The 16,173-nt window shown below is 43.9% G+C and overlaps 1 protein-coding gene across 1 annotated transcript in view; it reads right to left on the bottom strand.

Annotated features, from left to right (window-relative positions):
• pth2rb (parathyroid hormone 2 receptor b) overlaps positions 1-8,763 on the bottom strand; it is a 56,171-nt gene extending 47,408 nt beyond the window's left edge. Inside the window, exons 1-5 of the mRNA XM_042081399.1 lie at positions 7,935-8,763; positions 6,738-6,837; positions 2,284-2,394; positions 1,574-1,695; positions 1,113-1,210 (exon numbers count right to left, since the gene is read on the bottom strand). Of these exons, the coding sequence (XP_041937333.1) occupies positions 1,113-1,210; positions 1,574-1,695; positions 2,284-2,394; positions 6,738-6,837; positions 7,935-7,994 (491 nt within the window). The 5' untranslated portion in view covers positions 7,995-8,763. The remainder of the gene's footprint in view (positions 1-1,112; positions 1,211-1,573; positions 1,696-2,283; positions 2,395-6,737; positions 6,838-7,934) is intronic.
• Between the last annotated feature and the right edge of the window lie 7,410 nt (positions 8,764-16,173).

The following is a 16,173-nucleotide window of genomic DNA, read 5'->3' as shown; positions in this document are numbered from 1 at the left end:
GCAGTGCAGACACCTGGGCAGACAATCAGCAGAGCAACTTTTCCTTTCTCAGGAATAAAGGACAAAGAGGGAATATGTGTGTGAAGTGCATAGTGTGTGTGTGTGTTTGTGTGTGTGTGTGTGTGTGTGTGTTTGTGTGTACGCACTGAAATTTCAGAGGTGGATAAACTGTGTTTGCTCAAATACTGTGTGTGTGTGTGTGTGTGTGTGTGTGAGTGTGAGAGAGAGAGAGAGAGAGGCGGGGGGGGGGGGTTAACATGGTCCAAAACATTAAATATGATTATGTATGCGTGCGTGTGTGTGTGTGTGTTTTATCCTTTGCCAAAGCTATATACATACATTGGCATGTATGTGTTCATGTGAGATCAAAAAGGAGCAGTGTGTGTGTGTGTGTGTTTCTGTGTGTGTGTGTGTGGGGGGGGGGTTGTGGTGGGGAGCAGGGGGTTTTGTTGGAACCCATCTCTCTAGAACCTTAGGCAGGCAGCTTGGCTTGGCAGCTACGCTGAAATTAAGGACCATTTAGGATGCTGGACTCCAGCCAGTGCAGATTCCTTTTGAATATGCAGCGTTTTACGTCTCGCTGAAAGCCCCGTGTTATCTCCAAACAATGTCATTTCACGGCATGAACTGTCTGGCCCGTGAAAGACGCCTCCGTTGAACCAGGCGACCTCGTCCCTCTGGCCATATCCGGGGCGTGCCCCCTCGGAAACTCTTTGGGTTTCCATAGCGATGTTGTTAATTGCATTCAAATATGGAGCCGAGAGGATGAGGAGGATGAATCATAGAGACAGATGGAGAAGTGCATCTGGAGAAGTGCATCACATCACCGTGTGTGTTTGTGTGTGTGTTTGTGTTAGTGTGTGTTTCTGTCAGTGTGTGTGTGCGTGTGTGTGTGTGTGTGTTTGTTTGTGTATGTGTTTGTGTCAGTGTGTGTGTGTCTGCGAGTTTCTGTCAGAGTGTGTGTGTTTGTGTTAGTGTGTGTTTGTGTCAGTGTGTGTGTGTCTGTGTGTTTCTGTCAGAGTGTGTGTGTTTCTGTTAGTGTGTGTTTGTGTCAGTGTGTGTGTCTGTGTGTTTCTGTCAGTGTGTTTGTGTCAGAGTGTGTGTGTACTCACCTGAAGTAGGCAATAATGAAGATAGCGATGAGCAGGGAGGTGAAGGACACAGCGTAGCCCACAGTGTACATCACATACAGCCGATCGAAGAAGTCCCTCTGGACAAAGAGTGGGGACACTGGCATGAGTGTGTGTGTGTGTGTGTGTGTGTGTGTGTGTGTGTGTGTGTGTGCAAGTCAATGTACAGATTAAATTGTACATAAACACACACAGAGGCCCTCACACACACACACACACGCACACAGAGGCACATAGACATTCACAGACACAAACACACACACACACACACACACACAAACATACACAAACTTTCTTGGGAGAGGTGTGATGAGTGTGTAGGTGTCACAGAATGCACAGATCACACAAGAAAATGCTTTTGCTTCTCGCTGAGGTCAGTTCGACTCTCCCTAAACTAACTGCTATTTGTCAACACAGATGTGTCCTTTTGGTGAGGGACTTACTTTCCCCCGTTCGTTGCCAGGCTGGAGAAATCTCAAGCAGTCAGAGTAGTTGGACCAAGTCCTATTCAAGGCCTCCACGAAGAGCCAGGAGCCATTGTTATCACATTTCCTGTAGGCGAATCCTAATAAAAGACATTTAAGAAATATTACCAAGTGGTCAGAGCTTAAAACTAGGAAAAATACTGTCCCTGAAGATATCAGAAAATAAACCTCTCATTTCATTCTAGGGCTATTTCCTATGCCGCATAGAACAGCACACGGGCCATTTTCAGCCCAACCAATGTTACATACCCTATTCGGAAACCTTAAGGAACAGCGTGAAATATGATATTTAATCATTCTATCACTCCTTTATGGCATTATACATCATTTACTATTTTCAAATCTTACTTGAGTGGTGCTTTATGGCTTCAAAATGATACATTACATAACCCGTAAGAAGGTATAAATAAAGAGTTTGGTTCCAAAACGCCATATCCACCATTTTAATGAATTTTCACAAATATTTTAGTTTTTTTGTTTTCCAAGTTATTTCAGTAGAACTGTAATTGGGTATTGTTATTTGATTTATCTTTACTCAATCAAAACAACACAACTGCAATTTGATTGATATTACCTGAAATACACAATAGCCTGACTTTTTAATGTTTTTACAAAAAGGAAATGTAGCCTTTTGGAACCGAACTCTTCAAATGTTACGCTTTACGCACCATTATGGTTGAAGTCGTACACATAGCTGGGGCAGGGGATCTTAGTGACCAGACCTGGGAAGCCTTGGGGCCAACAGATGAGCCCGTCCCAGCTGGGAGGACAGACATCATCTGGGTTTGGAGACAGGAGAGAGAGACAGACAGAGGGAAAGAGAGAGAGAGAGAGAGAGAGAGAGAGAGAGAGAGAGAGAGAGAAAGATTTTGAATTGTACTTTATTGCGATGCACAGCAGCACAAAACTTCAATCAATCAATGATGAACAAATGTTTAAAAAGCACAACACACAAAAATAAATAAATAAATAAAGAGAGAGAGAGAGACAGAGGGAAAGAGAGAGAGAGAGAGAGAGAGACAGACTTGTAAGTTTGTTATCAAAATGAAACCAACAATAAATACAATCAGCCCATATTAAAACCTCAAGGCCACCCCTCTACCCCCAGCACAGAGAGACATGGAAAAATCAGACAAACAAGTGGATCCCACGTGTTTGGTTAAATTGAGGGGAAGTAAAGCTGAATCGTTTCTGATCAATGGCTGGCAGGGCGAGTTTGAGAGCCATGGGCGTATTCGGGGACACCCACTCGCCTCCTCGGTACAGCTTCCTGTCCGAGGCTCATTGATCTGACACCTTTGTGCTGCCCGGCGGTAAGTGGCAGCCCAAGGAGTCATCGACCCTCTGAGTGCACGAGTGAGGAAAGGGCAGCGCTCCTTTGAAACCTGCTCATTGATCCGATCCGCAATAGAGGAATTCTGTGACCCTGAATCCTCTGAAAGACACTGAGCACAATGACTTTTCAGATCACCCGGCAGTAGGAACTATCAGCCAATTTCACTACAGCTTTTCTCCCCCCCTCAAAACTGCCACCATCCTTCCCTCCATTTGGATAAAAGGATCCCAGAGAAACAGAGTCCTCTAGCCTGCAACCTTTCTGCAAACTTGACTCCTCCATTTTTATCCAAAGCGACTTACTTATGTCAATTTTTACAAAGGCCATTCACCCCAGAACAACTCGGGATTACATGCCTTGCTTCAAGGGCACAGTGGTTGCAGTCCGAATTCTAATGCACAACTTTTCTGCCTACTGCACTGCATGCTAGCCCAGCTCCTTAGCCAGCACACTATACCACCGCACATTTAATAGGCTACGTGCATGAAAGCATAGATATAAGAAAGCTTGATACTGCATTGTTAATATAATTAGTGTCTACACGGACCAGGTTGGGTGTTGCACTAGGAAATCAGCATGTTACAATAAGGAAGGATTTATGCGTGTGTTAAAATTTGTATTATTTGGCAAACAATATATTCAGAATATAACAGAGGATGTCGTTACAACACAGTTAGCGTCCCACCGGAAATAAATAAGCATACAAATCAAGTCAAGTCAAGTCAAGTCAAGTCAATGCTTTATTGCCAGTACAATGGAACATCACCTGGAATTTGGTTTAGTGCTTAGGCTCATACAGTACAGACGGACGGAACATACAGTAAGACAGCATTAAAGTGCCTCAAAACAGACTCTGAGGGGGTTGAAAGCAGGTACTCTGCAGATCAGATACTGTAGGATGATGTGTGTTGAGGGTTCTTACTGTCTGGGGATATATGCTGTTGGGGAATCGTGAAGTTCAGGCTGTGATGCTTTTACACTTTTTCCCTGAAGGGAGTACCCTGGAAATCCCGAGTTGTCGCGAAAGCACAATTTGAATTGTCTCTGCGAGACACTCTGGCAATGAGTAATGATGCACGTTACTTTTACCCCTTGCATCGTGAGGAACCAATCACATCGGTGTATCTGATATAGGTGGGCCAGAGGTGAGTTAAATAGATGACAACAGCGCTGCAACGTATCAGTCAGAAAACATTGGTCGCAGTGTTATCCAATTGCATTGAAGTCCGGAATCAGTCAGTAAACATTGGTCGTAGTGTTATCCAATAGCGTGCAGTGAGATTTTCAAATACATGCTTGGTGCCGCCCCTCAGGTTGCGCCATTTTCATTATTCGTGGCCAGACCCTTAATCTTTCTAGATTAACAGGGTCTGGATTTTCCACGCTATGAAGGAAGAGGGGGGAATAGGGCATTGGCAGGATGGGAGGGGTCCCTGACTATTTTCTCTCCCATTTTAAGCAGTTGGGTGTTATATATGTCCTTGATGTCAGGGAGGTCCAGCCTTATGATTTTTGCTGTCCTCACAACCCTATTTAGCGCCCTCTTGTCGGCGGCTGAGCAGTTACCAAACCAGACTGTGATAGTGAATGTGAGAACACTCTATCACAGCTCTGTAGAAGTCCCTCATCCCAGCCTAAGACACCTTGAATTCCCTCAGTTGGCGAAGAAAGAACAGACCCTGGTGAGACTTCTTCACAATATGGTTAACATTAATGTCCCATTTGAGGTTGAAGGAGATGGTGGTAACTAGGAACTTGAAACTGTTCACCCACTCTACGGCTTGGTCAGTGATGATCAGAGGTGAAAGCCTATTTCTATTTTTGCACAAGTCTACTACCATCTCCTTAGTTTTGGAGATGTTGAGACTTAAGTTGTTTTCAGTGCACCATCCTCCCAGTAAGAATACTTCTGCTCTGAAAGCTGTTTCATTATTATAGTCAATCAGGCCTACTAGGAGGCTGATTTAGTAGAGGTGTGGGGGATGAAACAGAGGTGTGTGAGCTCAGAGATTGCAACATGAAACGGAAACGCTGGATTTGAATGAGTAGGGATCTTTGTTTTGCCTGTAATTAATTCACTATCTCCCATCATGCCTCTGTCTGACAATGCCACTGCTTGAAATGCTAATTGCATATTTACACACTGTCGAGTTTGACACAAGTGACTCACGCCAGAATGAATCACTTTCGGTACGCCGCCTTGAACGCATGCCCATACATATTACGCCTGACAGAACAGAGCTAGGCTTGAGTTTTGGTGCCTTCTGACGTCAGACGTGCTCCATTATCCGGCAAACAAAGGTGCATCACATGACCCGTGTGCACACGACTGGCAGGATACGGTGGGCCTAATGAAGAATCAACAGGTGATGGCTCAGAGGGGAAGCCGAGCCCCAAATTCATTACTGACATCAGATGTTTGCTCTGTTTCCAGGAACAACACACAAACATGTTCCCGAAGAGGAGGTGTGTCATCGCCAGCCACAGAATAAAAGCACTTTGCAAACCCGCCATTAACACGGAGTGGAGAAAAAATAAAGCAATTATTCAGAATGAAAAGGGGGACAGCTGTACGGCCAATGGAAGCCAAAAGGCTGTGGATGATGGAGCCGGACTAAAAAATTAATTACTGCTTTGCGTGTCACAAAGTCTGCCCTTTTGGAGCATCTGCACTTTCCTGCACCCCTTCTCTCTTTCTCTCTCTCTCTCTCTTTCTCTGTCTCTCTCGGTCTATTCAATAGGCACCGAAATTGCAGACGGACCAGAGAAAATATGATTGTTTTGATCCGTGAAGCTGAGCAGGACTGTAGCGGGGAGTGGGAAGACACTGGGAAGATTATATGAATGCAGGAGCTAAAAATGGGATGGCGCCCAGAAGCAGAGAGGGGAGTTTAGAGCTGGCGCAGATTCAGACAGAGAGAGAGAGAGAGAGGGAGAGAGAAAGAGAGAATGATAGAGAGAGGGAAGTGTCTGTCTGTAAGAGAGATAGAGGGAGAGAGGGGGGGAGATAAAGAGAGAGGGAGAGAAAGAGAGGGAAGTGTTTGTGTGAGAGAGAGAGTGAGAGAAAGAGAGAGTGGGGAAAGTGTGTGTGTAAGAGAGGAAGAGAAGTAGGTGGAGAGAGAGAGAGAGAGAGAGAGAGAGAGAGAGAGAGAGAAGTAGGAGGAGAGAGGGTGAGCGATGAGGGGAGAGACTGAGACAGCAGGGTGAGCGAGGAAGAAAGAGAAAAAGAGAGAGAAGAGAGGAGATGAGAGGAGGAGGAGGAGAATATCAGTATCAAGAAGATTTGCTGCCTATGCAATTGATTCAGCTCTGCAGTGAATTCCCACTCATCCACTCACTCACTAACTCAGTGAGTCCCTCTCAGTCAAGCAGCAATCTGGCTTCCAATCTCAGCCCATAGCGCAGAGCCTTATCAGCAGGTCACAGAGGGGGAGGGGGGCACATTTGGGTTTGGGTTGCACACACTCTCCTCATATCAAAGGGGGGAATTCCATGCAAACTGTGTTTGGAGCGACCCAAACCGCTCCCCATATTACATATTCATATTACATAACCAGACTATAAAGGTCTGTCAAAGTCTGTTAAAAGTGTCTATTGCTTAGAAAAAAAAAACTTAACTGCAGTGAAGTGTTGTTGTGGTGGAGGAAGGCCTCTATTCATTTGAAACATTTCTGCTGCAATCCTGATTTGCCAGCATGTTTATTTCCCTTCCTGACAAACAGACCATTTTTGGAGAGGCGCCTGCATGAGAATAACCTAGCAAAAGGGAAAAGGAAATTGGCTGACCAGTGGGGTTGTGTGCAGAGATGTTGTGCTGACACTGGAGTTTGACGTCATAGAGCAGGTACATCTGCTCCTGGGCCGTGAGGCTTCCGTCCGCATCCACCTGCAAAAGACACCTGTGGTCAACACAGTGCTGACCAGAGGGGCAAACTGGCGATACAGACTTATTACACAGCCAACCCTCTGTGCACTGCCTACCAAAGACTGTGAAGGAATCATTGATAGTCAAGACAAACAAACTCACAAGCACAGCACAGGTAGGCTTCCTTGTTGGATGGAATAGCAATTGCCTGCACATATCTAGGGTGAGCTGTTTGATGCATTCCTAATAATACATATTTATACAGTACACACACAAACAACCCCCAAGCATTGTTTTTTATACCGCTAGAGTTTGTTTTATAATGCTTTAACAGACTTAAGGTAGGTCCCTTGACACGCGTATTTGAGTCTGTATCGCGGTGTGAAATCACACTGTTATTATTATTATGTAGGGATCAGTGATCTAAAATAAACGGCTTTTTAGACTTCAGTAGCACAGAGAGGCGCGCGCTCCCCGGGGCGTCAATGGAGGCGCAAATTACATATTGTCCCGTTGTAATGAGCTTCATCTAGTCCGCTGTAGAAATTCAGCAAGAACACACGGGTTTGGCGTTTCGTTTATAATGTTTAGCAGCATGTTGTGCGTTGGTGAAACTCGTGATAATGACAAATAAGAGAGGAATATTTGACACCAGAATTCTCTCTGTACACCACTTCTCGACGGATCGGTCACATGTATTGCTGACTGAGCTGATTGATCTGTCAAATACTTCAAATTATACAACTAATCCCTTCATTAAAATGGGATTATAGATCCAAGATAGATCTTGAATCTCACAAGCAATGTTACAGCAAACTGCAACACCTCATACCCGGGGCGCGAGAATAGGGCCACAAAGCCAATTAACCCAACCACCTAGTGTTAATGACCGATCCTTCTGATCCGTCCACTAGCTGAGAAGCCATTCGTTTTCTTTCTTGCCAATGTAGGCTCTTTGGAAAGCTAATGTCACAGGAAATGACCTTTACGTCTTGTTCACGTCTAGCCTGTGATATGGTAGGCTAGTGTATGAGTGAAAGGCTGCCATGTGTCATGAAAACTAAAATAGGCTACTTTTAATGTGTGAAGTCGTTAAGAGGAAAGAAATTTGCACTTACTTGAGCATCGACATAAATCCAACACAGGGTGATTTTGAAAAAGATGTACAGCAGTGACATATCTATGCATTTAGTGATTCAGAATTTACGAAATTACAGTTGAGTGATGGCAACGTTTGGGATTCCCACTGTAGAAAGATTGATTTTCCGTAAATACCATTCCGGTTGATTAAAACTTGTGCGAAGCAACGAAATTGGAGATGTCCATTTGTTTTCGTCACATTTTCAAAAGATAGAAAACCGCCTAATACTGGCATTTGAATCGAAATATAACCGAGTTTAAAAGCCGTTGACGTGTCTGGCAAGATCAATGAATTGTCCAAAGAAGCAGTATTCCGTTCGTGAACTTGACCAAGAGAAGTTTTCAAATCAATTTCGGTCTCAAATAATGCAAATCCCCGTGAAAAAGACAAATGAGACAAAACGCAAAAACACGCGGTAAACACGCGCCCACCTCAGCATTGCGCTTACTAGAGTCGCACTAGTATTTAAATAGAGCGTAATGGCACATGTGTAGTCTCTCACAGACACATCGAGATCCACTTCAGCAAAACAAAAAACTCCCGAGATCCACAGCCACTGATGTCCGTTGCCTTTCAAATATAAAATAGCCAGTGCAGACGAGGCTGAAGGCTGCGGTGACATGAAATACCACAGATACAAGTTTAAAGACAAGTAAATCGATTAGTTTGGGAACGCAATGAATGAGGTATTGATGTTTCAGTCGCTTTAAACTCTTGTCCTTCAAGAACTACCTAAACATAACTGTCCGAGGAAGCTGATTTCAAAAGACTCTGAGAACTATCCTTGGTGCTGAAATGATGCTCTGTTCGACTCCGGCCCGTTGATGCAGCTACGGAGAACTACATCTCTCTCTCTCTCTCTCTCTCTCTCTCCCTCTCTCCTCACTCTCACTCTATCCAACTCTCATTGTCCCTCAAAATCTCTGATTTGGCTTATGGTGTTTTAGAGCGGCAGGTAACTTTGATGGGGAAATCTTCAACAGAGCAACAACAAGTCCAATGCACACCGTGTCTTCAAACGAAAGCGGGATAGGGAAAATGGCAAGAATTTTGATTCCTACCCACTCAGATGCGTTTTACTCACTCATTCAGGAAATACTATCCAAAAACATGTAGCCTACTATGCTGTGAAATCCCCCGCCCCCCAAAAAAACGTTAACTAGTCGAGTAAACAATTTTGACTCTCAGCACGTCACGTTGCCTCGTCGAGCAAGAGCTTCAAACCAGAAGGAACTGCTGTTACTTAGTCACAGTCCTGAGACTCCATAAGAAACCCGAACACCATACAGTTCAGATGCTCCAAGATTATTCTTGTCAAACATTGTGTCCTCAGCATCACACTGAATCCCACTGAATGTGTAGAGAAGTACACGTGATTTTTAACCTGGCTTTAAAGCAACACCAAATAACCTTTCCTCTGTCGCACGCATGCTAATGTTTATCCAGCACTGGCTTTGCAAATAACGATGTCAGACAAGGTAGAATATGCTGCATGATTTTATGAAAGTACGATGTATTGCGACATCAGATGCAAGTCAAATGTCGCAAAAGTTTTGCATTGAGCTCAATGAGCATCAAACCAGCTAATAGGCTAACTGAAATAACACCATGCCAATCTCTAGGTATGGTGAAGGGTATGTGATGATGTGGGGCTATTTTAATTCCAAAGGCCAAGGTAACTTTATCAGGATGCACAGTATTCTGGATCCATGGAATAACTGGCCTTTAAAAATAAAAATCTGCCTGTCTCTATGGGAATTTAACATAGGGGTGGCAATACATATGACCCCTGTATTTTAAGGAAGAACATTTATTTATTTATGATACATTATTCATTCACTAAGAAAAATGGTGTCCTTAAAGGTTAGATATTTCCTCATTTTTCACTTAAGGCATTAAGATCAATTTCCAAAAGATGATTTTATATTCCTCTTTTCAGTCAACTTTAGCATGGGTGCCAACACTTTTGGCTATCACTGTATATCATAATAATTAACATAGATTACTATTATCTACTATAATGCAGCAGGCACATGTTGTGTGTAATGCATATGTGAGATGTCATGTGAGAGCAGACTGAAATAAATCTCTAATCCTGCCTAGATATCCTGGCATCCCATTTCCAAGTGATTCAAATGAATAAAGCTTTGCAGCCATTCTTATTATTGATTCATTTATTTCTTTCAGATTTGAATTATTCCTTCCAAGGGGCTCTATTTATAGGGAATAGCAGGCGACACCACTGTCCCATAACCTATTAACTAATGACCCTGAGATGAATAAAGGTGGATGAATGGACGGGGAGCTAGAGCGTATAGACGGATAAATGAAGAGATTTGGAGAGGCACATAATAAGGGTGGCATTTTCCATTGACTGTTGATACGTCAGTCAAACCGCATGTGGACGATGGCGGTGAGTCAGTCAGTCAAACCTCATGTGAATGTACAGTAGCGTCAATTTTGCCCTATGGTTTTAAGAATTGCACATGAGGGGATCTGTGCAAAACATCCTGTTTTTGTTAGCCTTAAACACACACTCCAACAAACACACATACAGACATGCACGCACCCCCCCCCCCCACACACACACACATTCGCACAGAGCACACTATCACACATGTGGAGAAATTTCCAGTAATTAGACAACACTTTAGCTGTTAAATGTCTACTGGGGTGGTTGTTATATGCGTTTGTCATGTATACAGACCTTACTGTCCTGTATCTGACCCTACCCTACTCTGCCCCTTGAGTCTTGGATCTGCTCGAGGTTTCTTCCTATATGCATCTCCAACTCTAGGGAGTTTTTCCTCCCCTGTTACCCATGGGCCTTCTCTTCCTTTCTTTTCTTTTCTCTTTCTTTTCTTTTCTCTTCTTTTCTTTTCTCTTCTTTTCTTTTCTCTGATTGTCTAACACTCTGTAAAGCGCCAGGAGACATGCGTAATGTTTTGGCGCTCTATAACCACAATAAAAATTAAATTAAATTAAATTAAATTAAATTAAATTAAATTAAATTGTCTACTGGCCTACTGGTTAGGGCTTCAGGCTTGTAACCGAAGGGTTGTCGGTTCGATCCAGTGGGAACGGCTGAAGTGCCCTTGAGCAAGGCACCAAGGCACCCCTCACTGCTCCCCGAGCGCCGCTGTAGCAAGGCACCAAGGCACCCCTCACTGCTCTTCAAGCGCCACTGTAGCATGCAGCTCACTGCTCCGGGTTAGTGTGTGCTTCACCTCACTGTGTGTTCACTGTGTGTTCACTAATACACAGATGGGACAAATGCAGAGACCAAATTCCTTGTATACGCAAGTAAACCTGACTGAGAAACCTGATTTACATTTACAAAGATGACCTCAGTTATTTTGGTTTTCTCTTAGCTGTGACCTCCAAGGTCAACCTCCCTTGGGAGTCTGGAGTGATTCTCTTGTCCATGACCTCTGAGGTCAACTGCCTTAGGGAGTCAGGAGAAACAACAGCTTTCTGATGATTAACTTTATCATGACAGTTCTATTTTACTTTCATTGTATAACCCATCAAGAATGCCTAGGATGCTTGTGTGTTTGTGACCTGTCTCCAGCGTTGTGAATAAAGTTGTGTACACTACCGTACGGTCGGCTTGCCTGTGCGCTACTTTGTGGATTAATACTTTATTTTTACCACCCACACATACACATACCAAACACTAATTTGTTGTTTTTCCAGGGAAGGGATTAGAAATAATAGTATATCAAAATCAGAAAGGAAACTATGCAGGGACCAAATGAATGATGGACACAGATGCTCTTACTATCCGTGCATAGATTCTGACTGAGCTCCACAATTTCTGTGGTTTCAGGTCATGAAACAGATGACACAAGCACATTGTTATTTTTATGTTTCTATGCAATTCTTTCCTCATAACAGAAAGACAGACAGACACTTCCCCTCCAGCTCATGTGTCCTCAAGAGTCCTCATCTGATTCTACAGCCAAACACACACACACACACACACACACACATTCACACAGAGCTCACTATCACACACATCCACAAATCCATCCACAAAACATCCCAGAGAAGAGCCAGGGATTAGAAATATTAGTATATCAAAATCAGGAACGGAACCATGCAGGGACCAAATGAATATGATGGCCACATGCTCCTACTATCTGTGTGTCCATTCCTACTGAGCTGCACCATTCCTGTGGTTTCAGGTCATGAGATCTGTTTCTATACAATTCTTTCCTCATCACAGAAAGACAGACAGACACTTTCACTCCAGCTCATGTGTCACACACAAATACACACACATACACATGCACGAGTACACAAACTAATTCCTTTTTTCCTGTGCCGAAAAACCAATTTGCATCACAGGTTGTTGTCGAAAATGTAGTGTGCACACACACACAAACACACCACACACACACACACACACACACACACACATAATCTCTCCCTCTCTCACACACACGCACACACACAAAATGAGGAATAATATTCAAGCTACATTACAAAGGAGACCTTGGGTAACAATAAATGCTACTACTACTACTACAACTACGTGCCCCTTTTTGGTTGATTGAAAACCAGACACACTACATCTTTCTGGACCATCTGTAGCAGTTTCCCTGCACATGCTCAGTGGCCCATTAGGAGGGCGTTACAGAAGTCGAGGTGAGAGATAACCATGGTCTGTACCAAAACCTGGATGGCGCGTTGGCATAGGTATGGCCTAATTTCCCTTACTGGGCGCTACGCATGTCTATCAAATGCGTCTGTATGTAGCTCATAACCGCTTCGGTGTGTCAACATCGTCTTGCTGTCCCCCCTCTGTTCTGTGATTGGTTCCTTCATTGAGGTGAAAACAAAGTCCATGGAATCCAGGCTGCCTGCCTACCCAGGCTAGTGCAAAGCGGCACGACCAGGCGATGGAGGGGACATTCAGCTGGTCAACAATCATGACACCCAAGTTTCTTGCAACTTTGTAGGAGCAAGATTTAAAGGAGTCCGTTTTTATGTTGATGTTTTGGTTTGTTTGGCTGGGAGGACCAGCAGTTTAGTTGGAGGCCATGTTCCCTCCTCCGTGTGGATAGGTCAGAAAGACAATCAGAATTCCGCGCCGAGACCGCGGGGTCGTCAGGTGGGAACGACAGATAGAGTTGTGTATCATCTGAGTAGCAGTGATATGAGAAGCCGACAGGCACACACACAAACACACACACACACACACAAACAGAGCTACACCCGGCTGTCTCTTCAAAGACATTCACCTAGTTTTAAGGTGTGTATATAAATGCTTTTGTGTTTGTGTGTGTGTTTGTCCGAGTGTGTTTGTGTTTGTCTGTCTGTGTGTGTGTGTGTGTGTGTGTGTGTGTGTGTGTGTGTGTGTGTGTGTGTGTGTGTGTGTGTGTTGTGCATCTGTAGTCAGACACTCTTTCATCCTTCCGTTTCCCGACTACAGCATCCGGAGTGTTTCTCATAAGAGCTGTCCTTCATACTCTGGGTAATTGTCATTTCATCCGCAGATCAGCCTCGTGCTCACACTCCCTACTAGCTTCGTCTATGAGCCACCAGGCTGGCGCCGGGGAACACCGCCACTATCTTCCAGCCACACACACACACACTCACACACACACCACAACTATCTTCCAGCCACACACACAAACAGACACACAGACACAGACACACACACACACACACACACACACACACACACACACACACCACTATCTTCCAGCCACACACACAAACAGACACACACACACACACACAGACACACACACACACAGACACACACACCACCGCTATCTTCCAGCCACTTTAAATCCTTCATCTTGGCCAATTGTGTCGTAATAGCAATAGCACTATAGGTCATGTCTTCTGGCCGATGGTGTCTAATAACAAATGACCACGTGCTTTTGCTTGGCAGTTCTAGTTTAAGGTTTACACTTTTTTACACTTGAGGCGATTTGCTGTGGAATATGGTTCTTCCTTATCAGGTCGAAATGTCCCCGGTGACAGACAAAGCACGCTTGGCCTGACCTATAGAGGAGAGGAGAGGACAGGACAGGACAGAGAGAGAGAGAGAGAGTCATGTGGAGTGGGAAAGAGAGGAGAGAAGATGAAAAAAAGAATAGAGGAGTGGAAAACAGGTCAAGAGAGCAGAAAAAGGAGAGAGAGAGGGAGTTGAAGAGAGAGAGGGAGTAGAGGAGAGGAGAGAGAATAGAGTGATGAGGAGTGATAAGGAAGGAGTTAGGTGCTGCCCTTGGAGTGTAGTGGGCATGGGTACAGGGCTTAGCGCAGCACAGCGCAGCACAGCACAGCGGTGTGTGAGAGTGTGTGAGTGTGTGAGTGTTGGGGCAAGCTGGCGGTGCTAAGGCTAAGGCTGAGGGTGAGTCAGATCACTCACATACCTGTCTGTGTCTGAGCCCTAACTCACGCTTTTATCTCACTGATGTTTCATTTTCAAAGGCCCTGAACCCGCCCCCAACACCATACACCATCCAGCAGCACTACCACCAGCATCTCTCTCTCTCTCTCTCTCTCCCTCGCTCCTCTGTCTCTCCATCTATCTATCTCTCTCACTATCACTGTCATGTCTCCCTCCATTTACTCTCTCTCTCATTCCCTCTCTCTCTTTCTCCCTCCATCTCTCTCTCATTCTCCCTCTCTTGTGTCCTTTCTCTCTCATGTTCTCTCCCTTTTTTCCACTCTCATGCTCTTTCTTTTCCTCCCTCTGTCTCTCTCTCTCCCTTACTTTCTCCCTCCCTCCCTCTCTCCATAACATTCTATCTGGTCTCTTGACTTGAATACTTGCAGGAAAGGAAGTGCATGGAAGGCATACAGGCATACATAAACACATACACACACACACACATATCATCAGGAATACAGTTGTGCCTTCCTCTCCAAGCTTGCCAGTGGTGTCTTAGTCTATTTGAACATTTATTAAATTATTGATTTCAGACTAATTGCACAGTAAATTATGGACAGTAATGACTCTGAATTTGTTAAAAGCCAAGACACACACACACACACACACACACACACTCGCACACACGCACACACACACACACTCATTAATTATACATTTGCCAATAATGTAATAAAATAAATACATTCTGCGCTTTGGCAGACTGACAGTGTGATTCTGTCCAACCAAAACTACTGCAAACCAACTCACCTGACTGTGCTGCCTAACAATATGGAAATCTTTTGCTGTCTCAATGCTCTGTAACTCTAGTGTCTCCTGTACTTTTCAGGAGTGTGGCGTGTGGTTTATTAAATTGGGAATTATATTTGGAAACAAGTGTTTGTTCTTTGTAACTGTTTTGTGAGGTTACAGCTGTTGGCTTATTTTTCTTTCCCTTCCCAGCATGTTGTGCTTGGAGCAAGAGAAAAAAAAACTTATGTAAGATGGCTATTAATTAGAATGGCCTCTACAATCTGACTGATGATAGCGTAAACACTTTGTTTGCAAAGGCTGTTCGAAAGTTGGCAATGGCCATGAAAATACAGCTCCAGTTAAGAATAACTTTTGTTTTTCTTTTAGATAGTCTTGGTGTGTCTATTCCTCCCTACCTCTGCTTTATTCTCTCTCTCTCTCTCTCCCTCTCTGACGCATCAGAAGGGGAGAGTGGGAGAGAGACGCAAAAAGAAACGCAAAAAGAAAAATGAAAGTACATTTGAATATACTGCATATAAATTACGTTACTTTTGTCTTTCCCCTTGTTTATGGCAGGAAGTCATATATTGTGCAGCATGGACAATTAATTAAAGCCTCTCCTCACTGCATGCTAGCAAGAACTCAGGAAGTACTTTATCAAACTCTCTCTCTCTCTCTTTCTCTCTCTCTCTCTTTGTGTGTGTGTGTGTGTGAACCTCTTCTATTTTTTTCCATCAGTCTAATGTTCTCTCACACTGGCCAGAAACAGAGGAAACGATGGATCTCTGATCAACTGCGTTGACAACTGTTCCCAAATGTTTGCCAACTGTGACCACTGTGCTCATGTGAGATGCTAAAAAAGGGAATTAAGAAATAAAAAGAAAGATGAAGAGTAATGTATGAAGAAACAGTGGAAAAAGCCAAGCTGAGAAAATCTAAAACCAAAGAAAAAATCACTGAAAAAAAGAACATTACAAGGTAAACAATGACTATAACATCATACATTATGTGTTATATCGCCTCATATGTGACCTTGTGACCTCATTGTCCCTAAGTGACTTTAGCCTTAACTTTT

Source organism: Alosa sapidissima, chromosome 23 (genome assembly GCF_018492685.1).
Source record: "Alosa sapidissima isolate fAloSap1 chromosome 23, fAloSap1.pri, whole genome shotgun sequence".
In the NCBI taxonomy this organism is placed as follows: Eukaryota; Metazoa; Chordata; class Actinopteri; order Clupeiformes; family Clupeidae; genus Alosa; species Alosa sapidissima.
This window is presented reverse-complemented; position numbering and strand designations above follow the sequence as displayed.